The following is a 24,516-nucleotide window of genomic DNA, read 5'->3' as shown; positions in this document are numbered from 1 at the left end:
ATCGTTAAAGGATTAGTTCACTTTCAAATAAAATTTCCTGATAATTTACTCACCCCCATGTCATCCAAGTTGTTCATGTCTTTCTTCAGTCAAAAAGAAATTAAGGTTTTTGATAGGAGAATAATCCTGGAATGTTTTCATCAAAAACCTTCATTTCTTTTTGATTGAAGAAAGAAAGACATGAACATCTTACACCTGAAAGAAAGAAAGACATGAACAACTAACACCTGACGTCAGTAACATTTAGCGAATGACATCAATTCGTAGAATGGGTACGGGAAGAAGCCTGTGAGACAGAACACATGACATGTGGTAATGGAAAAATTATTTAATTTGAAAAAAGTAAAACAAGTGCTACAAAACAATGAGCTGTGTAACAACAACTAGTGGCTGGATGGAGGCACAGGATCACGGCTGCTGCTGCTCAACACCTGCACCAGCTGACCAAGTGTGCTGAGGAAGGCCTGATTGAAGCTTTCAGTCTGCTCCATGTGTTGCCGGGTGAGTTCGGCCTCATGCCGCCTTGCCTCATGGGCCTCCTCCAGCATCAACTCAAAACGTCGGTCACGACGCTCCTCCATCCTCTCTTGCCAGTCCTGCTGCCTCTCATCAGCGGCCTGCATCTCCAACAGGGCTGCAGCAACATCCTGCTGACCCCTTTTTCTCTTGCCTGGAATGCAAAACAGACAGCAATGTTGGCTGTTTAGTGAAGCGTATTAATCCTTGTGATTTGAGCAAAACATGGTAAGTTATGAAGATATATGTAGGGGGGAGACATTTATAGCAGTACAATGCAATGTCCAGATTAGTGTATTACTATCGACCCCCCCCCCCCCCCCCCCAAAAAAAAATTGTACAGTCCAGTGTGTGATTTTAGTCTGGTTTTCATATCTTACTGATGGGCGTACAACGGGGTGCTCTCGCAGGCGATGGCGTCGATTCTGGTGATGTCGGTGTACTTGCAAGCGAACTCGAAGTTGCAGGCAAGTTCTCAAAGGTGGACAGTTCCTCTGTGGTTTCCTCCTGACTGATAGGATCCTCAGCTGAAAAGTTACAAGTCACCTTAATTACACAAACTGCAATAATAGGTTCAAGATAAACACAGAACATACAACATAGTTACATACAACATGTCAATCACTTCCATTACGTTCCTTGTGAGAGACATGAGGGCCAATCGTTAAGCCAGAGGGCCAATCGTTTATGTGATCATCACATAAACGATTGCCTTATGTTTTTATGGCCCTACCTCATGCACAGATGATTAGTGCACCTAATAAAGTCTTTTATCTGATAGTAAAGACAGTTTCAAGTAATATTGCAACAATGTATAAAACAAAACATCCTCTATAGCACCTTTAAGCTGTATCTTTAATATCAGCATTACTGTATCATTAATAGCTATTTTGAGCAGTAGGATGTACATCAAATTGCATAAATTATAAATTGACGTTCATCGATCAGTACTTTTAGTATTTAAATGCATACAAAATGAAATACTTGTAATCTTTCTCAAGTAAATGTTTAAAAAACTTGTAGGAGTACTGTTTCATTAAGTTATCTGTACTTTTACACAAGTAAAGTTACTGGGTTTGTACTTCGTCCACCACTGGCTAATAAACTAGCTTCTTAGCTTGCAAAAAATTGGATGCTACCGCACTGGCTAGCAAACAACTAACAAACAACAGGCTTGCTCTAAAGTTGTACACTGAATGTGAGCTTTCCCGTGATCTTTGTATACTTTATTTTACAACTATAAGAACTTACCGGCAGACTCCATCATTGACTCCAGCAGAGACGTTGCCGTATCGACGCCGCCTCCTCTTCCCAAATTCGCGGGTCTGTGTCCATAGATAGCGTCCAACATATCGAACCATTTCCAGTTCTTTCTGTTTACACCACTCCGGCTGTTGTGGTCTTTCACCTTACGGTATTCGCTCCGCAGCTTCTTGCATTTAACGCGGCACTGCTCGGGCGTCCGTTGGAACCCCTCTTCAGCCATCCTCTCAGAAACATACTGGAACACTTTTTCGTTTCTCACCATGCCATCGAGTTCCCTTTGCACCCTTTCCTCGCTGATGATACCCAGGAAGGTCTGCACTTCCTGGGTCGACCAAGCTTCACTTCGCACCGACATTTGTGTTGCAACTGTAAACTTTTAGAAATGGCGCCCGCGCCTCTTATCCATGCTCTTATCATCCCCTTTGCACGCGCAAGTGACGATTCTCCGTCAACCAATCAACGTTCTGCAGAGTGTAGCTCCACCCTGTTGGTACAGTACTATTGTGCTTGGTACCCCTTCGAAAGGGTCCCAAAAAAGTGGTACGGTACGGTTCGGAATTAGGGTACCATTCACAACTTTTGACAGTGGAAATGGAAAAAAATGTGTACCGTACCGAACCGTACCGTACCGTACCGCTCAGTGGAAACGAGGCATTAGAGACGGTAAAAGTGAGTGGGTCCAATATCATTGGTCTTAAAAAGTGGGTGGGTCTTGTCCCACCCACATACAATGGTTCCGACGCTCATGTACAGACACAACACTCTCACATAGGCATCGTAAATCAATATACTAAGTTAATCATTCCAGATAATTTACCTCAAGCGGTCTGCTTTGAAGTTCTCAGAGTAATAAGACGGGCACCGAAGGAGAAGCATTTCCATTGGCTTCAGTCTGCCGGTATTGGCCAGTCACAAAAGTAGATATTGCACAGCCAATATCACTGAATATCCACTATGTTTTATTATTATAATTACGCTATGTTTATATGGCTATTATATTGTAGACTATTGAGTGGAGAAAATATAGAAATCCTTTTAATTAAATATAAATATAAATATATATATAACCCCTACCCCCCATCATTCAGAGGCGATGCTTCTTCACCGTTGCTTTGAAAAGTGTATTGCGAGAACTATCTGAACTGCACGCGCGGCACGCACACACGTCCAGCTACAATAATGTAACATATTAATTTGAAACAGCAACCCAGAATATTCATCACAATCATTGATTAAAACAATGATGACAATAATCACATAAAAAAAAAACCGACTTAAATTCTGGACCTTTGGCAGTGAGGGAGGGAGGGAGGGGGGGGGGGGGGGGGGGTTTGTTCGAACCACCCGAACCCCCCCTGCCTACGGGCATGCAATATCATTCCAGAACTTCTGAGTGTAGCCTAGTGACATGACCAAATGTAAATGTACCACAGTTTCGGTATTTTGGGCATTCTGTGAGGAAGTGCAGCTCCGTCTCCGTCACTCCCAGGATGCAGTGCGAGCAGAATCTTTCCTCACGGGAGAGCCAGGTCTGTCTTTCTCTTCCCTCTTTCGTTTTGAGCGTCGAGTCTTCTGAGGTGAGCAGTTCACGGTATTTCTCATATTTACACAACTATCAAACACACTTTATACAGTTTGAAGCGGCATTTTACAGACACATTTCTTTTCTTTTTTTTTATCGAGCACAGCGCCACTTGTGCGTCTTTTCTGGTGTTTTCCTGCTGAAATGAACATTTAGTGCAGCAGCAGTAATACCTGAGCGATTTTGTCTGCTTTTGTGTGTTCGTTTACGTGATTGTATCGATGTTTGGCGTTAGAAGAACTGTTACTGAATGTCAAGTCAAAAGTCAAAGTTTGAGATCTGTGTGAGGAGAATTGACCATATGCATCGTTACTTATTGGTTTTCGACAAGCGAACTGTTATTTCTGGTGAACTCTCAGGTGTAACTGTAAACTCGCAGACCGCCTGGAACTCTAAAAACTAGATAAATAGAATTTAACAAACTTAGTCACGTCATAATAAGGCTCAAGAATGGAAGCTTGTTGCCGCGACTCAATAATAAATAAATAAATTGCGAATTCAGAAAGTCAAAATTACTTGATATAAAATTGAGTTATAAAGTCAGAATTTCCTGATATAGCATTAACTCACTATATTCTGACTTTTCCCCTTTGAATTACAAGATATAATCTCACAGTTGCAAGTATAGTCAGATTTGTGACAAACTCGCAATTACTAGAAAATGTTTACTTGATAATTCACAAATGCCAGTTTATATCTCACAATTTGGAGAAAAGTCAGAATTGCGTGATAACACAATTGTAAGGAGAGAGAGAGAGAGAGAATTAAATCCTAATTACAATTTTAGCTCACAATTCTGAAAAAAAAAAAGTCACAATTGCAAGACAAAAAGTTGCAATTATTATTTATTTATTTATTTATTTATTTTTTCATGGCAGAAACAGGCTTCCATTCCACAAAACCAAAAAATAAATGTTGTGGTCATAATTCAATGCAGTTATCACAATTACCTAATTTGCAATAAAGACTAGATGATAATGGGAACATGTGAATTGGATACGCTCAAGCAACATTTTACCAGCACTTTAAATGTTGTTTTTAATGTGATGACCAAAAACATTATTTGTTCATTCTTTAGAGTAAGGCTGTGTATTGCCAAGAATCTGGCGATATGATACGTATCACGATACAGGGGTTACGATATGTTATATTGTGATATATTGTGATTATTGTAAGAAAGGTGATATATTGCGATATTTCTTGTTTTTTTTTGTTTTGTTTTTTTAGAAAGATCTAATTTTAGAAAAAAGAACACAACCATATGCATAAAACCTGACAAGCAACTTTATTTTATTAAATCAATACAGTATAATTTGCATTTATATCACTAATCACTATTTTGTGCAGTCTAAGTAAAGGGAAAATAGTAAAGACTGCAGGATTCTTTAGGTGTATATGTTTTAAAGCAGGGCTGGGCAAACTCGGTCCTGGAGGGCCACTGTCCTGCAGAGTTTAGCTGCAACCCTGATAAAACTCACCTGTGTGTAATCCTGAAGTCCTTGGTTAGCTGGTTCAGGTGTGTTTGATTAGGGTTGGAGCAAAACTCTGCAGGGACAGCGGCCCTCCAGGACCGAGTTTGCCCAGCCCTGTTTTAAAGGTTCACAGTATAGCGGTTTTAATTTCTAAACTATTGAACAACTAGTGCATAGTCCACTTCATGACTGAATGTCTGTTTGTTTTATATTTAATACTGTAAAGCTGCTTGCTTTAAAGTCTTTTGTATAAAGTGCTATTTAAAGTACTGCAGAGCTGGTGCAACCATATCCACATCGCTATGATCAGATGCTTTCTTTCTGCTGCCGCCGCTGTCAATTTTGTTGTTTATTTTGTTACTGGGAAAACGTCCAGTAAATACTACATATTCTTTCGAAACACTTCTCAGCAGCGCAGATGGTGTCGGGATGTTAAGATTCAATGCATTTCCCGAGTATTGGATTTTAACATGGCCTATTTTGCAAACAAAATGACTCTTGTCGATTTCCTTAGTGGCTTCTTTTTAGCTGAAGCCAAAATGAATCCACACTTCAGCTCTGTATACCGCCGGAGCGGAATCATTCTATTGTCTTGTGAGCTGGGTTTGCTAATGCTAACACTAGCGATGCACGCACCTTCACCTTGTGCTTTTTCAGCTCCTCGTCAGTTTATGTCAGATAACACTGACATCTAGCGGTTCGGTTTTATATAGTCTGTGGTTTAAACTGAACACAAAGCCATGAATCTTAGATGCAAATAAATAAATATATAAATATCGATACAGTGTTTTTGAGAATTGATACAGTATTGCCAAACATAATATCGCGATATTCACTTACATATTCCATTTTAATGGTTTAATTAAATTTTAATAATTAAAAAGCATGTCTAATTAACTATTTAAATGTTCAGAGTTCTTTTTGTTATAAGAAAAGAGTTCTTAAACCTGTTATACTATGATAACACTTATTTCAATTCTGTGATAATACAATATACCATGATAAAAGCCTCAGAAATTATCGCAACATGAAAATTTGATACCGTCACATGCCTAATCCGTGTTTTCTGCATTGCGGAAATCATAGCCCCCTAAGCACATATGAATGCACATATTATATTTATATTCATTTAAAAGAAAATTTTATTATTACTTGTCAATTAATATAATAATTATTTGAATATATTGTATGAATTAAAAGCAATTCATATAATATAAATGTAATAGCAGCAAACGGTGAGTGTTGTTGAAAATTTCTCTCTAATAAACTGTCTTTTCATGTTTTATTCTTGCAAGAAGGTCAGACAGCAGCTAGCTCCACCATGTGTGACAGAAAATAAGCAACTTACTTCTCTGTTTTTATACCTTTTTGGCTTACTATTCTCAATAACTGTGTTAACAGAATCCCATGATACCTAGTGTTCCCAAAACAAGCAGAGGCAAGCAAAATCAAGCAGGTCATTGTGACATCTTCTCATGTTCAGGCCGAAGTAGGCCTTACAGGCCTCAACAGGAAATGTATTTCAGAAAATATATGGAGTAAATGCATATAAAGCAAATATGAATAAATAACATAGATAATTGAAATTCCTTCACATGAGCAATTTTGTCTCCAAAGTTTTTTCACTGTATGCTTTCATTTGGAGCGAGAGATACAGGGGGAGTGGCTTTATTGCATCAGATACATGTCACTTCGCTCACAGCTGAATGGTCGAGTTTGGGTTTATGATCTCCAACCCAGAATAAAACCTGCTCTGGACCTTGTCAATGAACACAGCTAAAACTCAATCCACCTCCATGAGCCCAAAAAACAGAGTTTGCTCAAACTAATCTCAATCTTACCTGGGTAGCAACTGAAACAAAAAGTATCAATTAATATAAAAACAAACTGATATATTTTTTGTTTTTGGCAGATTAGCTCCTCCCACACTGCAATTAATCATAAGTGAAGCTCCTCCCACTAAAATTCACCAATAAATGCTGGAATATTCCCATCAGACGAGCATCAGAACATCAGGAAGAGCTGAAATCTGCAAAGACTGAGTTTATTAAAGAGGACAGGGAGAACATGAGTGATCCAGAACCCTGCAGAATGAAACACACTGAAGATACTGAAGAACAAAGAGGTTGGTGTTTATTCTTCATTCAGTCATGATGCTAAAGAACATTCATGCTAGAAAGATTCAAGCACTTCATCACAGGATTTTGTTTTTCAGATATTTATTTTTTCGTAAGATATTTATTTGTTAAGATTTAAACTGTAAGAGAAGGCTATATTCATAATCTATGGCAAAAATACTGTTATAAATAAGGTTAGTGGATAATTCGGTGGCAAAAGTTATTCTAGAAAAATCATGAGTCATCAATAATTTGATCAAATTTGATTTAAAAAAGAAAAAAATATTTAGTGGGGAATAAATAAAAGGTAAAATGTTCCACATTGCTCTTTGTATTGTTATAAAATACTTTGATGAAAAACAAGTAATTATATTTATATACTATAAACCATGTACCATAAAAAATACATTTATTTTAAATGCGTAGCACAGCTTTTTAATGAGGCAGCAAGATAGATAGGACAGAACAAGATATGCTGTTAATAATCTTATTGTAAAAGTATTATAATATTATAATTATAATTTATCACAAAATAATAATGTTTAATTTATATAACGCCTTTTAAGTGAGTAAAGCCTCTGTTTATGCCATTAAGGAAATGTAATTTTGCCAAAGAAGTACTTCAGTGTAATATGCTATGTTACCATATCATCATGCGTAACACTGAGAATTAGAATAATTGTGACGATCGGAGGCAGATATCTACAGTGGGTACGGAAAGTATTCAGACCCCCTCAAATTTTTCACTATTTGTTATATTGCAGCCATTTGCTAAAATCATTTAAGTTCATTTTTTTCCTTGTTAATGCACACACAGCACCCCATATTGACAGAAAAACACAGAATTGTTGACATTTTTGCAGATTTATTAAAAAAGAAAAACTGAAATATCACATGGTCCTAAGTATTCAGACCCTTTGCTGTGACACTCATATATTTAACTCAGGTGCTGTCCATTTCTTCTGATCATCCTTGAGATGGTTCTACACCTTCATTTGAGTCCAGCTGTGTTTGATTATACTGATTGGACTTGATTAGGAAAGCCACACACCTGTCTATGTAAGACCTTACAGCTCACAGTGCATGTCAGAGCAAATGAGAATCATGAGGTCAAAGGAACTGCCTGAAGAGCTCAGGCACAGATCTGGCCAAGGTTACAAAAAAATTTCTGCTGCACTTAAGGTTCCTAAGAGCACAGCGGCCTCCATAATCCTTAAATGGAAGACGTTTGGGACGACCAGAACCCTTCCTAGAGCTGGCCGTCCGGCCAAACTGAGCTATCGGGGAAGAAGAGCCTTGGTGAGAGAGGTAAAGAAGAACCCAAAGATCACTGTGGCTGAGCTCCAGAGATGCAGTCGGGAGATGGGAGAAAGTTGTAGAAAGTCAACCATCACTGCAGCCCTCCACCAGTCGGGGCTTTATGGCAGAGTGGCCCGATGGAAGCCTCTCCTCAGTGCAAGACACATGAAAGCCCGCCTGAAGGACTCCAAGATGGTGCGAAATAAGATTCTCTGGTCTGATGAGACCAAGATAGAACTTTTTGGCCTTAATTCTAAGCGGTATGTGTGGAGAAAACCAGGCACTGCTCATCACCTGTCCAATACAGTCCCAACAGTGAAGCATGGTGGTGGCAGCATCATGCTGTGGGGGTGTTTTTCAGCTGCAGGGACAGGACGACTGGTTGCAATCGAGGGAAAGATGAATGCGGCCAAGTACAGGGATATCCTGGACGAAAACCTTCTCCAGAGTGCTCAGGACCTCAGACTGGGCCGAAGGTTTACCTTGACAGTGACCCTAAGCACACAGCTAAAATAACGAAGGAGTGGCTTCACAACAACTCCGTGACTGTTCTTGAATGGCCCAGCCAGAGCCCTGACTTAAACCCAATTGAGCATCTCTGGAGAGACCTAAAAATGGCTGTCCACCAATGTTTACCATCCAACCTGACAGAACTGGAGAGGATCTGCAAGGAGGAATGGCAGAGGATCCCCAAATCCAGGTGTGAAAAACTTGTTGTATCTTTCCCAAAAAGACTCATGGCTGTATTAGATCAAAAGGGTGCTTCTACTAAATACTTAGCAAAGGGTCTGAATACTTAGGACCTTGTGATATTTCAGTTTTTCTTTTTTAATAAATCTGCAAAAATGTCAACAATTCAGTTTTTTTTCTGTCAATATGGGGTGCTGTGTGTACATTAATGAGGAAAAAAATGAACTTAAATGATTTTAGCAAATGGCTGCAATATATAACAAAGAGTGAAAAATTTAAGGGGGTCTGAATACTTTCCGTACCAACTGTAAATCAGAAAACCTCATTGTGGGTTGGTAGCAGGTGGATAATTTCTTTCTTAAAGCAGATTCAGGTGAAGTTTCAGTTAATCTGCACAGTCACACTGGAGGCATTCTTCATAGTGACCTAGGACACAGTCTCATTCCTCTTCTCAGGGAACCATTGTTAAATGTGTAACCTGACACGTTCTCACTACAGAATCAAGGCATGTGTTCCTATAATATCTTAAATATAATAATTTTAAGATTTACTACCTTAGTGAAAAATTAATATACTAAAATGTATTTGAAATACATTTATTTAATGCTTAATATAAATACCCTGCAATTGTACTTTTAGTATACTAAATTGGTATACTTAAAGTCTGCTCAATTGGAACAAGTATTTTTGTGTTGAGGTCCAACTGAAGATATACTTTTTTATTGTGCTAAACTGGAACTATTGCAAGTATACTTTAGGTACACTTTAAATATCTTGCATTCAAATTATACAGTGATCATATAATCCTTACTAGTGATAATAGTGATATTAAACACATTTTAGGCTTAATATTAGGAAATATGCATTGTGCAATATAAAGAAGAACTCCAAATGAAGTTAAATTAGAATATATATGTCAGAAAAATGTGTAAAAAAAAAAAAAAAAAAAAAAAAAAAATATATATATATATATATATATATATATATATATATATATATATTATAGTTTGTAGTTAGAATGAAATGAATGTAGGCCTATTTTAAATAAATTTTGGTAGTTTTTTTTTTTTTTTTTACTAGGGCGGATTCTACATCCATTGCCTCTGACATGTTTTCTCACTGTCATGCACGTAACTCAGAAACTCTTAAGAAAATTCATAGTTGCCAAAACTCATAATTATGAGTTTTATCTCATAAATACACCCTTTCTGACATTAATTGAAAACACTTTAACTGCTGAAGCTAAACCTTGACCCCCATTGGCCTGCCCCAACATTGGTTGAACCAGAAGTTGTCACATACAGACCACACTGATTGATCTATGTTTTAAACATGCTATAAAGCCAGTGCCATCACACTCACCAACAATCGGTTTAGCTGTACTTTTTCTAAACAACAGAACTCTTGGGAGTGCACACTATTGGAAATCTGTATTGCAGATTTTGGCACATTTGTCAGAAGGAAATTTTTTAGAGTCTAGAAACTCATTGTGGATAAGACACAAGTCTCACCATGTATTTCAAATCCGAGAATGATCAAATTATTTTTAGTTGATGCTATGTAATTTTTTTTAGATGATACTTTCTTTTTGTGTAAACCAAAGAAAATGTGAGGTATGAAGTGAAACATTGGTTTGTTTCTGCTAACAGGTGCGGTGAAGGCAGAATTTTCAAACTTTTGCGTACAGCTCAAATGTACAATGAGCAATTTGCAAATAAAATGATTTAATTTGTTAAATATTTAAGCACTACTTCAGTCATTTATTTTTGTTGATTCCTATGTTGACCTGTTATGATTAAATGTACAATTAAATTAACTGTATTTGAGTTCTACTTGTTGAGTGTAAAAGTAGTTGTGGTCTAGAAAAAGCCATCCTCTGCTTGGAGACAGCCTTTCCCTTCTGATGGCCTCCGTAACAGACAAAGAGCTGGTCTGAGGTCTTGAAGCTTTGAGTTCTGTCTATGTACAGTCGCAAAGCGCGAACTGAACAGAGCAAAGCCAGGGCTGGGTCTGCCTCCTCTGGGGGCAGCGCTTGCAGGCTCACTACCTGGTCCCTGAAGGCAGTGGTAGGAACCTTAGGCACATAGCCAGTCCGGGGTCTCAGTACCACGTGGCCGTCACCCGGCCCGAACTCTAGGCACAATTTGTCGACCAAAAATGCCTGTAGGTCCCCTGCCCTCTTGATGGAGGCCAATGCAACCATCAGCAAAGTCTTCATAGACAGAATCTTTAAGTCTGCTGACTGCAAGGTCTCAAAGGGAGTATTCTGGAGTGCTCGAAGCACCAGAGAAAGGTCCCAAGAGGGTATGGAGGGGGGTCGAGGAGGTTTTAATCGTCTCGCCCCCCTAAGAAACCTGACGACCAGGTTGTGCTTACCAACAGACTTGTCATCTATGTGGTCATGGTATGTGGAAATTGCTACAGCATGAACTTTGAGGGTAGAGGGAGACAGCCTACACTCCAGCCCTTACTGGAAAAATGAAAGCACGACTCTGATCGAACATCTTTGGGTGTCTTCTCGGCAAGAAGAGCACCACTCGATGAACAGCTTTCACTTCAAGGTGTAAGCACGTCTCGTAGACGGTGCACATGCCGAAGTGATGGTGTTATGTACCTTGGGGTACCTCAGATGCTTCTGACTCCAAAAGAGGAGATGGCAGGCGAGTTGCGACATGCGACAGGAGCATAGACCACCTTGATGGTTGATGTACGCAACAGTCACAGTGTTGTCCGTGCGGACCAGTGGCCCAGGCTGCTCAGGGCAAGGCGTACTGCTAGCAACTTGAGGCAGTTGATGTACCAATGCAATTTGGGGCCCATCTAAACCCCTGATACTGCATGCCCATTGTACGTGGCACCCCAGCCGGTGGCAGAGGCATCTATGAACACCACAGCATGCCAGGAAACTTGCTCTAGGGGCACTCCTGCCAAAGAAACAAGGGGTCCGACCATGGGCTGAAGGTTTGGTGGCATTCTGGAGTGATTTCCACTCGGAACGTACCGCGATGCCATCCCCATCTCGGGACTCGGCTGTGAAGCCAGTGTTAAAAGTGGTCTCATATGAAACAAACTGAGCGGGGTTACTATCGCTGCGGCTGCCATATGCCCCAGGAGCCTCTGAAAGAATTTCAGTGGGACCGCTGTCCTGCCTTTGAACGTATTCAGGGAGTTCAACACCGACTGAGCATGTTCCTCTGTGAGGCATGCTGTCTGTTCGACCGAATCCAACTCCATACCGAGAAATGAGATGATCTGAGTTTGCTCTTTTCCCAGTTGACCTGAAGGCCCAACTGGCTGAGGTGACTGAGCACCAGGTCCCTGTGTTTGCACAACTGATCCAGAGACTGCGCTAGAATAAGCCAGTCGTCGAGATAGTTGAGGATGCGAACACCCTGTTCTCTCATGGGAACAAGGGCTGCCTCCACGACTTTCGTGAAGACGCAGGGAGACAGGGCCAGCCCAAAGGGTAGGACCTTGAACTGATAAGCTCGACCCTCGAACACAAAGTACAGGAACGGCCTGTGTCGAGGTAGAATCGAGACATGAAAGTACGCTTCCCTCAGGTCGATCGCTGCAAACCAATCTTGGGGAGGGATGCACTCGAAAATGCATTTCTGCATGAGCATTTTGAACGGTAGCTTGTGGAGGCTCTGATTCAAAATTTGCAGGTCCAAGATCGGTCATAACCCACTGCTTTTCTTGGGTACAATGAAGTAGGGACTGTAGAACCCTGACCGCATAGTGCTGGTCCCTCCCACCGATATCGCGTCCTTCGCCATTAGGACCGTGATTTCTGCACGCAAGACATGGGCATCGACAGCCTTCACTGCAGTGAAGTGGACACCCCAGAACTTGGTGGGACGCTGGGCAAACTGAATCGCATAGCCGAGCCTAATGGTCCGAATGAGCCAGCGAGACGGACTGGGGAGTGCTAACCAGGCTCACAGAGACCGTAAGCGGGATCAAAGTGACCATAGGCATACCCGCGGTGAGGCAGCGAGGTGGAACGTAGGGACGCGGCTCGCAAGGCTCTATCTGCGAGGCGGCCCAAAGCGGGGTCAGAGTGTGCTGTGCAACACCTACCTGGTTTCACAGTTGGACAGAGGGCACAGGAGAGGCTTTGGTTGCCTTCTCGACCCACGCGCTGCTGCCCACTGGCAATAGAAGAGGGGGATGAGAGTGGAGAGGTTCTTGCCCTGCCACTACTCTCCAAAGCCCTTCTTTGGACCCAGAGATGAAGGAAACTGCCCTTTTTTTGAGAATTTGGGTACCAAATTCAGAAACAAAATGAAACAAAGGATTTACCACCTGGCTCTCCTCTGGGGGAAGGAGTGTACAGCCGAGAACTGCTGGGCAAAGTTCTCGACCATATCGCCGAAGAGGCCGGTCTGGGAAACAGGGGAATTAAGGAACCTGACTTTGTCGGTATCCCTCATGTTGGCCAGACACAGCCAGAGATGGTGTTCCTGGACCACCATAGTGGACATCGCACGACCCACTGACCGAGCTGTAACCTTTTTCTCATGAAGCACGAGGTCCGTCGCAGCACGAAATTCCTGGAGAACTTGTGGATCGTGACCATCCTCGTGCAGGTCCTTCAGTGCCTTGGCCTGATGGACCTCCAGCAACGCCATAGCGTGTAGGGCGGAAGCGGCTTCCCTGCAGGCCTGGTAAGATCCGATGAGTGCGTACAGGCCCAGGAAGGGAGAGATGGCTCCCCCTGCCAGCTGGAGTTAGGGCACAGTTGCATGGCAACGGGCCGTTCCACCGGGGGGATGTGCGTATAACCCTTCGCCGCACCGCCATCAAGGATGGTGAGGGAGGACGACCCATGGGAACGGTTTTGGCCAGTAAAAGGGGACGTACATGTACCGGTGAGTTCTTCATGCACCTCTGGGAAGAAAGGAACCGGGATGGGCGGCTGAGAACCAGCACGTGCCACCCCGAGATACCAATCATTCAACCGCGAGGGTTCAGGACACGGTGGATGATTACACATGAGCCTGACCCTGTTGGCGGCCCGGGAAAGATCACCAGAGCCACTACCCGAAGCAACCCTCTGAAGAGGATTGGAACGAGGCAGCGGCACTGGGACTCCGCCCCTTTGCAGGAACTGGAGTCTGGATCACAACTCCGAGATGGTCATCTTCCCACAATGGGTACATGACTTATCCACGAACGCTGCCTCAGCGTGCTTTAAGCCCAGAAACATGATGCGGCGATCGTGACCATTCCTCTGTACCAGGTAACGACCGCATCCAGAAACACACAAGTAGAATGTCATATTTAAAAAAAAGCAAGCTCTACTTGTGTAAGCTCTTTCAGGGACTTGTTCTTTAAAAGCACTGAAGCACGCAGGGGAACGGCCGCGGCAACACAGACAAGGATTGTGTGCAGCCTGTCGTGTGCTCTCCTCTCTTTTAAGGCAAAAAAAGAAAACTTCGACCCCGCTGCCATGCTGTACGTCCGCACTGAAGAGAGAGTTCATCCTGAAGAGCTGACTTGTCTTTTTTTAGACACTTGCTTGTAAAGAAACAGAAACATCCGTTCGGCTCTGAAGCGAAAAGCTGAAGATGCAACACACCTGCTGCTTATTATATACCCGCGCTGCAAGGCGAGCAGCTACTGCCTATGACTGCATAGCAATGTCCATTGGCTCATTTTAGTTACACTCAAAATAGATTGGCCTCTCTCGAGATTCCTATTCGTTGGTCTGTCCGACGTACGTCGAATGTGACCGACTGAATGGGAACCCCAGTTTTGCATTGAGTATATATGTGTGGTGGCGCAACAGGTAAAGTGACTGCTCTTATGCGACAGCAACTCGAGTTCAAATCCAGCATTACTGGTTCATTCAATATACATATAAATCTATTCCCATCATCTTACTGATGTTCACTTGATAAGTAAGTTACTGGTCTACTGGGGCTGTCTGTAAAAGGCATATTCTAAAGCTGTAACTTTATTTATAAAGATTACTTTATTGTAGCCTATTTGAAGCACACTATAATGATGCAATGTGTTTTAAAATCAATAAAAGTTTGTTATCAGTATAAGGCCTGTTTCACACTGCAAGGGTAAGCAGCACATGAGCAGCGTGTATTTTTTTCGGCGTGCATGTTAACCAACGGATGCATTCACTCAGGCAGCAGGATACCTAGCACGTAAGCGTCAAGCAGGAGCATCGCGTAAGCAGAAGTGAAGCGGGGGTTTCGGCGCAGAGTCTATTTTTGCTGCGCTGCTGCTGCTCAATTAAAGTGAAAGCACACTTTTGATGGACAAACTAAATATAATTTCACACAAAAAGTGTTCAAAATGCACAGAATAAGCATGTCTAATGTGTTTTAACAAGAATTTGAGTATGACAGAAAAAATTAAGAATCAAGATTTACCCATTTAAACTTGTTTTTAATTATTCAGTTTTGGTTAAAGTATGATGTATTATATATAAAAAAAAAAAAAACTAAAGTAAACCAGCCAGAAAATATGATATGTACACATTATTTTAGTTATTACACAGAGAGATATATAGGCTACAGCATACCTAAATCAAACCCGAGTTTGCTGGCTTTTTTCGCTGAGTTTGCTGTCTTGTAAACGTGCACGCGTCAGATAATGTAAAACACAAAGCGTACCTCATTCGTGTTCAGCAATGGATGACACGAGGCGTTTATTTATTTTTATTTATTTACATTTATATGAGAATGTTGTACACCTCCCCGTGTTAACAACCTTCAAGACTCTCAAGTTTATAAATTACCGACTTACAAAAACAAATTTATAGCTGTCTTTGTAAAGAAATGCTCACTTTATATGTAGCTTTGAGCCACTGCTGTGACGCTGTACAAATGCTTCCAGTGTGAATACTCGCACGTCTCTGTAGCTGCAGTGACGATGTAGTTGCGCTCACGTGCTGCTCACGCGACGCTCATGCTTGCAGTGTGAAACAGGCGTAATATTAACGTGTGTTCAGCACTCTTACAATGTAACTGAACTGCAATTCTAATATAACCAAAATACATTTGAAGTTCATGCTGAGTTAATTCTGCATTTCAAAACTTAAATACAAGAGTATATTTAAAGTGTACTTAACACTCTGAGGTCTGAGGTATCGCCGGCGATACCACCACGGTTTTTTTCTTACCAGTGTGAATGAGACTCAAAATACTCCGTCAATGTTGCACATACAATTAAGAGTTATACACCATTTTAATCTGTGGAATATCTTCTTTTATTTGTGTACACTCAGAGTAAAAACAAAATGTTGTGCTTTTTGCAAAATAAAGAAAACTAACATGATGCGTGATCTCTCGTCTCCCTCTGAACGAAGTCCAATCTGATAGTTCTCAGAAAATGAACTGTAACTTAGTGAATACTAATCACAAAAAAATTAGACTTATGTCTAAAGAAACATTGAAATGTCAGGTTTTAAATCATGTAAGTCAAATCGAAAACAAATATTCTCTGTTTACGTAATCTGTATGAAAAGAGAAAATGTCAGAAGTCCGTGATTCAGCTCATTATCCGCTAATGTGGCCACGCCCACGGAGCCAGCGCTATTCAGACGCAAATTCAGTCAATACATGCATACATCATCTCAATCGTGTATTTATTGTCTTGAAAAGTGTTTTGAATAGCCATAGTTAGCGATCTCTGGCCTCTGTTAGTTCGGTTAGTTCCTGGATTGCCTATTCTTCTTTAGCAGGCATTTGTGGACTAAAGGGGCAGAGCGCCCTCCGGCTGCAAGTATGAATTAAACACAGTATCCAGCACTCATAGTAATAAATCCTGAATAAATATTACTTCTCTGTATAGAAAATTGACATAAACATATGAGAATCCATCAATATTTCTCCAAATGTGCATGCTTTTAAGCTAAAAGCCTATATGAAATGCCATAGAGGTAACATAATTGTTCAGACACTTTGCATCACACAAATATATTATATTTTAAAGAATATAATAGAATACCATTATTTTAAATCGTAATAATATTTCACAGTATTGCTGTTTTTTCTGTATGTTTGATATACACCACATGATCACAGAGGGTTTTTTCACAGCCTACCTGACTGAAAGAGCTCATTATTATGCAAGTCATTTCAGGTCATTATTATGTGATTCTTTTGTCTTCTCAGGTGAGAATCACCCATTATTCATGATGATTCACGCCTCCACGCATACTGTGTTTCTTGACCAAAGATGTTTTAGAAAATTTAAATCTCTCTATTGTTTTATATGAAAGAGTAGTCAGCATAATTTTTACATAATTTTGAGGCAAAAACCCTAGTTGACAATCTCCAATACCCAGAAGTATTGTGAACACATATATAACATTATTTTTTTGGCCTTATTTCAGTGACTTAAGTTTTTTGTTTTTTCAATAACCACGCATAAACGTTATTCCTTCAAAAACACAAACATGTACATACATGTTCCTCACATATTATGGTAGCCTAGTTTGTGATGAATACAGTGTAATGACACTTTTGTCATTAATATGTTTATGAACAACTGAAAAAAGCACAAATGTCAGGGCATGTCAAAACTTCTCCAGGCCCCAAATCAGCCTCAGACTCCAGGGGGTTAAGTAAACTTGGAATAGTTCCACTTTAGCACAAACAAGTATATTTAAAATAACTTTAGACAACTAAAATACATTTAGTACAAAATTAGTTGTTCCATTTTAGCAGACTTTAAGTATACCAATATATTTACAATATATATAGACTTTAAGTATGCCACAAATATGTTTAGTTATACTAAAGTACATACAAATAAATTGTGCTTAATTTATTTTTTCACTAGGGTAAACATGAAATTAAACTTTTTTTTCTTTTTATTTTAGACCTGATGGAAGAGAATGAGCAGAGTGAAGAACTGAGTGAAGTGGAGGAGACTAAAGAAGCTAAAAAGACTTTGATAAAGAAAAGAGCCAATAAATCATTCACCTGTACTCAGTGTGGAAAGAGTTTCACATACAAATGCAAGCTTGAACTTCACATGAGGATCCACACTGGAGAGAAGCCATTTAAATGTAATCAATGTAGAAAGAGTTTCATGGAATCATCACAACTCAAAAGTCACATGAAAATCCACACAGGAGAGAAGCCGTTCACATGTGATCAGTGTGGAAAAATGTTTCTTGGGTCATCAAACCTGAAGACACACCTGACAGTTCATACGAAGGAGAAGCCACATTCATGTTCTGTGTGTGGAAAGAGATTTTCAGTGCTGGGAAATTTACAGAGACATCAGAAAATACACACTGGTGTGAGAGAGTACATGTGCTTTGAGTGTGAGAAGACTTTTACTTCAGCCAGTGATTTAAAACGGCACCAGAGAATTCACACTGGAGAAAAACCTTACAAGTGTTCACACTGTGACAAGAGATTCAGTTGTTCATCATCTCTGAAAACACATGAGATGATCCACAGCAGGGAGAAGCCGCACACGTGTGATCAGTGTGGAAAGAGTTTCACTATTAAAAGTTACCTGAGTCTACACATGAGGACCCACACTGGTGAAAAACCATACAAGTGTTCATACTGTGACAAGAGATTTAGTCATTCAGTAAATCTGAAAACACATGAGAGAATCCATCGCAGAGAGAAGCCGCACACATGTGATCAGTGTGGAAAGAGTTTCTCTACTAAAAGTCACCTGGAGCGACACATGAGGATCCACACTGCTGAAAAACCTTACCAGTGTTCATGCTGTGACAAGAGATTCAGTTGTTCATCAAATCTGAAAACACATGAGAGGATCCACACTGGAGAGAAATCACACACATGTGATCAGTGTGGAAAAACATTTCTTACGTCATCAGAGCTGAAGACACACCTGACAGTTCATAAGAAGGAGAAGCCACATTCATGTTCTGTGTGTGGAAAGAGTTTTTCACAGCTGCAAAGTTTACAGAGACATCAGAAAATACACACTGGTGTGAGAGATTACATGTGCTTTGAGTGTGAGAAGACTTTTATTACAGCCGGTGAATTAAAACTGCACCAGAGAATTCACACTGGAGAAAAACCTTACAAGTGTTCACACTGTGACAAGAGATTCAGTTGTTCATCATCTCTGAAAACACATGAGGGGATCCACACTGGAGAAAAACCTTACAAGTGTTCACACTGTGACAAGAGATTCAGTGTGTCATCAAATCTGAAAACACATGAGAGGATTCACACTGGAGAAATCCACTGTAGAGAGAAATCACACACATGTGATCAGTGTGAAAAGAGTTTCACTTTTAAAAGTCACCTGAAGCGACACATGAAGATCCACACTGGAGAAAAACCTTACAAGTGTTCACACTGTGACAAGAGATTCAGTGAATCATCATATCTGAAAACACATGAGATGATTCACAGTGGAAAGAAGCCATTCACATGTGATCAGTGTGGAAAGTGTTTCACAAATAAAGGTTTACTGAAGCAACACATGAGTATCCACACTGGAGAAAAACCTCACAAATGTTCTTACTGTGACAAGAGATTTAGTCATTCAGCAAATCTGAAAGCACATGAGAGGATCCACACTGGAGAGAAGCCATTCACATGTGATCAGTGTGGTAAAACATTTATTAAGTCATCAGACCTGAAGAGACACCTGACAGTTCATATGAAGGAAAAGCCACATTTATGTTCTGTGTGTGGAAAGAGTTTTTCACAGCTGCAAAATTTACATACACATCAGAAAATACACACTGGTGTGAGAGAGTACATGTGCTTTGAGTGTGAGAAGACTTTTATTACAGCAAGGCATTTAAAACTGCACCAGAGAATTCACACTGGAGAAAAACCTTACAAATGTTCACACTGTGACAAAAGATTCAGTCTGTCATCAAATCTGAAAACACATGAGAGGACCCACACTGGAGAGAAGCCGCACACATGTGATCGATGTGGAAAGAGTTTCACTGCTAAAATTAACCTGAAGAAACACATGAAGGTCCATGCAGTGGAGAAACCACATCACCACAGTATGAGATCACGGTATTGTAGTTCATCTTTATGTCCTTTTATAAGCTCTAAATTTCATCACTAGAATAGTACCTGTACGATCCGATTTAACCTTCCCATACAGTTTTCACATGCGCATTGAATGTGATTTGCTCTAATCAGTGCAGAACTGTAGTCCACGAACAGCACCATGTCCCTTGGTTTTCCAGGTGGAACAATACTGTGTGGAGGGTAGCGGAGATGGCATCATCTGTCGACCCTCCTGGTGAGGGTCCAGGCTGGTTGGCAGAGCAGCCTTGATGTGATGCAGAACCAGTTTCTCTAGGCATGATTACTGGTGTCAGTGCAATGGCCGTGTAATCATTGAAGGATGTTATGACAGCCTGTTTTGGCTCTGGTAGTACTGTGGTTGCCTTCAGGCAGGTTCGAACAGTGCACTCCAAGAGAAAAAGGTTAAAGGCATTAGTGAATGTCTAACCCTCTCAGAGATCTCTGGACCAGCTGCTTTCCGAAATGTTGCTTTTTTTTACGGAGAGTGCCAAGCAGGTTTGATGACGAGTATCTGCCTGTCGGTGGCGGGAACTGGACTGATGATAGTCCCAGTTCTTACAACCTCGAAGCGGCCGAAGAACTGGTTAAGCTGCTCTGCCACTGAAGCAATGCTGTTGGTCAGGGACCGTATTCACAAAACATCTTAAGGCTAAAAGTAGCTCCTAAATTTCAGATTTAGGAGACACTCTTAAAAATAATGAGTGTGTCAGTCATAATTTAAGGAGTCATAAATTGTTGCTCTAAGAGTATTTCACAAAGTATTTTAGCGGTAAAAACTAGTTCTTAAATCTGTGAAATGTTAGGAGTAGTCAAGAGGACTCCCTAAGAGATCTTGCCAAGACCAAATCACAAACAGTCCTAATCCACCCAAAGACACTGTACACCATTGAGGCAATAGCGATAGAGCCTTAGGTGCTCAACTTTTTCTTCATAAATGCAATACATATTTTGATTTATAGATTTGAATCTATGATAAGATGCCAAAAATAAATCTTTAACAAATAAATAAATATTGTCCGATTTACCTGTGGCAATGGTTTTCATGAGTTCACACAAACAAATGACTGAATAGAGTAAAAAAATAATGATGATGATAATAATCATATTTCGTGTGCTGTCCAAGGGGATCAAGGGCTCCGGGCTTGAAATTTAGCCCAAATCCAGAGTTCTCCCCATATCCCCAGCCAAGAGTGAGGAACTGGGTGGCGGAGGGATGCAGAAAACTGACGAAGTAACTATAGGCGAGTCGACTCTTGTCTGTGTATATATTCCTCCTCTCGAGTTGATTTGAGTGTGTTCCTCCCGAACTTGGCTTATAAAACATAATTTATCATTTGAATTCTTCACTCTCTTGAGATGCAGACATCCAGGAGGTGGTCCACAATTAACTGTGTAGTTTAATTAGTGACAATTGTCCTACATTTTAAAACCTTTATTTGAATATGGAAACATGGCACTTCATATTTCTATGATTAAATCGCTGACTCCTTCATCAGCCAATCACTGTGTGTATACTCAAGGTCAACCCCGCCCTTACTCTTAGCTTAAGACTCCAGTCTATTCTGTAGTAAAAGTTTATCTCAGCAGCTTTGTGAATTGGTTTTAAGAGAAAACTCTTAGCTAAGAAATTTTACTGCTATTTAGGAAAACTCTTTAGTGGTAAGATTAAATGTTTTGTGAATACAGCCCCAGGCTGCTGGTGTTTTTCATGCCCAGCAGGGGTCTGAGTTGCCAAAGTGGTCTATAGGCTGATTTAGCATTCTCGCTAAGTCATCCTGTCTGCACCGTACTGCTAAAAGTCATCGAAGTGGAAAGCAGAATTGGCAGGATTGGTCATCCACAGCTTGCTGTTATGGACCATGCAAACCCATTTTGTGGTGTGACATTGTCAATGCAGCATTTTATGTAAAATAGCACAGAGGATGTATAGATTCCAATATTGTTGTCCACAAATACAGGCAAGTCAGGGCAGCTGAAGCAGTCCTACAGCTGCTCAGACGCCCCTCTGGCCACCTTTGTATTGCTAGCAGTTGGTTTGACCCTATTGATAAGTAGTCTGTATTCCAGAGTCAGAAACATTCAAATTTGGTCAGACAGTCCCAGATGGAGGAGAGGCGAAGCCTTATGTCCATGCTTGTTGCTATAAACATGGTCAAGTGTGTTTTTCTTCTTGTGGGGCACTGGACATGCTGGTAAAATAACATCTTGCTAGCCAAATAACCTCTGCTGGGATAACTGAATAGAGGAAAGTCTCTGTGATTACATGACACAGCAGTCCTGGATGTTTTACTGTGTGGAAGTAATAAGTTCCAGCTCCTCGATTTTGTTGGGAAATGATCCTGCTTGGCAGTCAAGTCACCTTTATTTAAATAGCATTTTTTACAATGCAAATTGTGTCAAAGCAGCTTTACATTGATAACTGGTATGTCATTTTGGCTGCACAGCAGCTCTTAAAGAAAGTGGTGTCAATGCAGGCAGATCAAAGCACTGTTGAATATCAAATGTCAAGTGTCCCCGACTAAGCAAGCCAAAGGCGACAGCGGCAAGGAGCCCAAACTCCAACAGGTGACATCAAGTAACATAGGGTGGCAAACAGGTGTTATTCTTCTTCTGATGTAATGAGTACAGTCTGGTGGCAGTGGAGGCTTGTGTGGGACTCTGCCTAGCTCGTATCCCAGCTCTGCAGCCTCACATCTGCTTCCTCTCTCTGTGCCACATCCGTCGCTTTCCGGCTGGGAGAGTTGGTTTGCAGTTGGTTTGCTGTTATGGACCATGCAACAGCATGGTCAGAGGGTCCACCAGGGTCTACAGAGACCCTAAGAGAGGTCTTACTAGTTCAAACGTATACCGTGTCTGGGATCTTCCTGTTTGAAAATAAAGCCCCATGGTATCAAACCGATGACGAGCTCATGCCAATTGTATTTTGCACATGCCTGTGCATATGTGGCACTCAGTAAAAAGTAAACTGCCAATAAACTTTACAAAAAATACATCATTTTGGGAAAGCATGCATCCAAAGACACCTTTTTTTTCTTTTTTAATCTGTCACGTTACTAACAGTTGCTATTGTCATAAAAGTACAATTACTTGTGTTACATGAAGAATTTGAAACCTACATTTAACAATATTTAACAACAAATTAATATTATATTGCTCTTTGTCTGCTAGAGGTGCAGGTGCTTGTTGTGTAAAGTTGAACAGAGTAAGGACAAACAAACACACGCATCTGTACAGCTTCCGGTGCAAGCTGTGTTAAACTGAAATCAGAAATATTTATTGTACATCTTACATCATGTCTGTTGTTGACACTTGTTTGTTTTTCACAGAACTCCCAGAAAGCATCTGGAAGGAGAGGACGGAGAGAACACCAGTGATTCTGCAGAATGAACTTCATGATACTGAGGAACAAAGAGGTTTGTGTTTATTCTTCATTCCTCATTCATTCATGCTGAACAACATGCTGATGATCACTAGATTTACATTGTTTCGTGAACAAACTAGTGATTTATAACACACATCATCTTAATGACTTAAAAAAAGGGCTTTTCACACTGCACTTAACCCCAGGGTTGTTGTCCAGTGGCACCGCAAATATGCAGATGAGGACTTTAACCCGGGGTTTAGAATGTGCATTGAGAAATGGTATCTTATGAATACCCCAGATTAACTGTCAACCCTGGGTTTAGTATGACCAGTGTGAAACATGAATAAAGATAACCCAGGATTCTGTTTAACAGGGGTTTAGATTGACCTAGGGTTAACTATTTAAAGTGCGAAAAGCCTGAATAGATCTTAATCGTGACACAGCAGTTGTCGATCAAATTTGATGGGATTAAAGTGACTATTGAACTCATCAGTGATCTTGACTTTGAGCTTCACATTTGTCTCTCATTTGAAATCTCACATGATTTAATGTTTCTTTTAGACCTGATGGACATGAACAAGAAAGGAAAAACAGAAGCCAAAACATCTGTCCCCTGCCCTCCGTGTAAAAAAAAAAAAAAAAAGCTTCACATGTAAATCATGGCTGAAGTTTTACATGAGATTCACACTGGGAAGAAGCGGATCAGTGAAATCACATCTGCCTTCTCATCCTGAAGAAACACCATTTAACTGTGATCAGTGCGGTGAACAGTTTCATTGAGCATCAGTCCTGAAGATACACCTGAAGATTCACACAAAGGAGAAGATTCATTTGTAATATTTATTACAGATGCTGAACTGAAAGAGCACCAGAAAATTTACACTGAAAAAACAACAACAACAAAAAAAAACCTTTAAGGCAAAGTCCAGAAGACATGAGACATAGAGACATGAGTGTTCCCTTTTTTTAAACTCTATATTTAACTTCTATATTGTTTTTTATTAGAACATCTAGTTTCTCTTCCACTTCTACTCTTTCATGCAAATTCAGCATTATCATTTCAAAGCAGCTTAACAGAAAATGTTGCTTTACTACATTACAAGTTAGTGATATGTTTTCAGAGGTGTTTAAATTATGCATACAAAATCACACAGTTAGCAAATAATGTATTGATTTAAGGGAGAAACAATGA

General features: G+C 40.5%; 1 protein-coding gene and 1 pseudogene across 1 annotated transcript; one reads left to right on the top strand and one right to left on the bottom strand.

Annotated features, from left to right (window-relative positions):
• Positions 1-313: 313 nt before the first annotated feature.
• Positions 314-2,139, bottom strand: LOC125280432 (zinc finger and SCAN domain-containing protein 29-like). Its single transcript, XM_048210984.1, has 3 exons — positions 1,768-2,139; positions 897-1,043; positions 314-670 (listed from the first exon to the last, which is right to left on the bottom strand). The coding sequence occupies exons 1-3, from the start codon at positions 2,135-2,137 to the stop codon at positions 384-386; spliced, it is 804 nt and encodes a 267-aa protein (XP_048066941.1). The 5' UTR covers positions 2,138-2,139; the 3' UTR covers positions 314-383.
• A 4,766-nt stretch (positions 2,140-6,905) lies between these two features.
• The window catches only part of LOC125273889, a 37,884-nt pseudogene continuing 20,273 nt past the window's right edge, over positions 6,906-24,516 (top strand).

The sequence above is a fragment of the Megalobrama amblycephala genome, linkage group LG1, assembly GCF_018812025.1.
Source record: "Megalobrama amblycephala isolate DHTTF-2021 linkage group LG1, ASM1881202v1, whole genome shotgun sequence".
Lineage (NCBI taxonomy): Eukaryota > Metazoa > Chordata > Actinopteri > Cypriniformes > Xenocyprididae > Megalobrama > Megalobrama amblycephala.
The sequence above is the reverse complement of the archived record's forward strand: the minus strand, read 5'-3'. Positions and strand labels throughout refer to the sequence as shown.

Bases quoted from the DNA above. Each gene is read 5' to 3' on its own strand.
- LOC125280432 (XM_048210984.1), bottom strand. From the start codon at position 2,137: ATGTCGGTGCGAAGTGAAGCTTGGTCGACCCAGGAAGTGCAGACCTTC. The intron at 1,044-1,767 runs GTAAGTTCTTAT...GTAACTTTTCAG, and splicing joins GTCAATGATGGAGTCTGCCG to CTGAGGATCCTATCAGTCAG. The intron at 671-896 runs GTAAGATATGAA...TTTGCATTCCAG, and splicing joins ACCCCGTTGTACGCCCATCA to GCAAGAGAAAAAGGGGTCAG.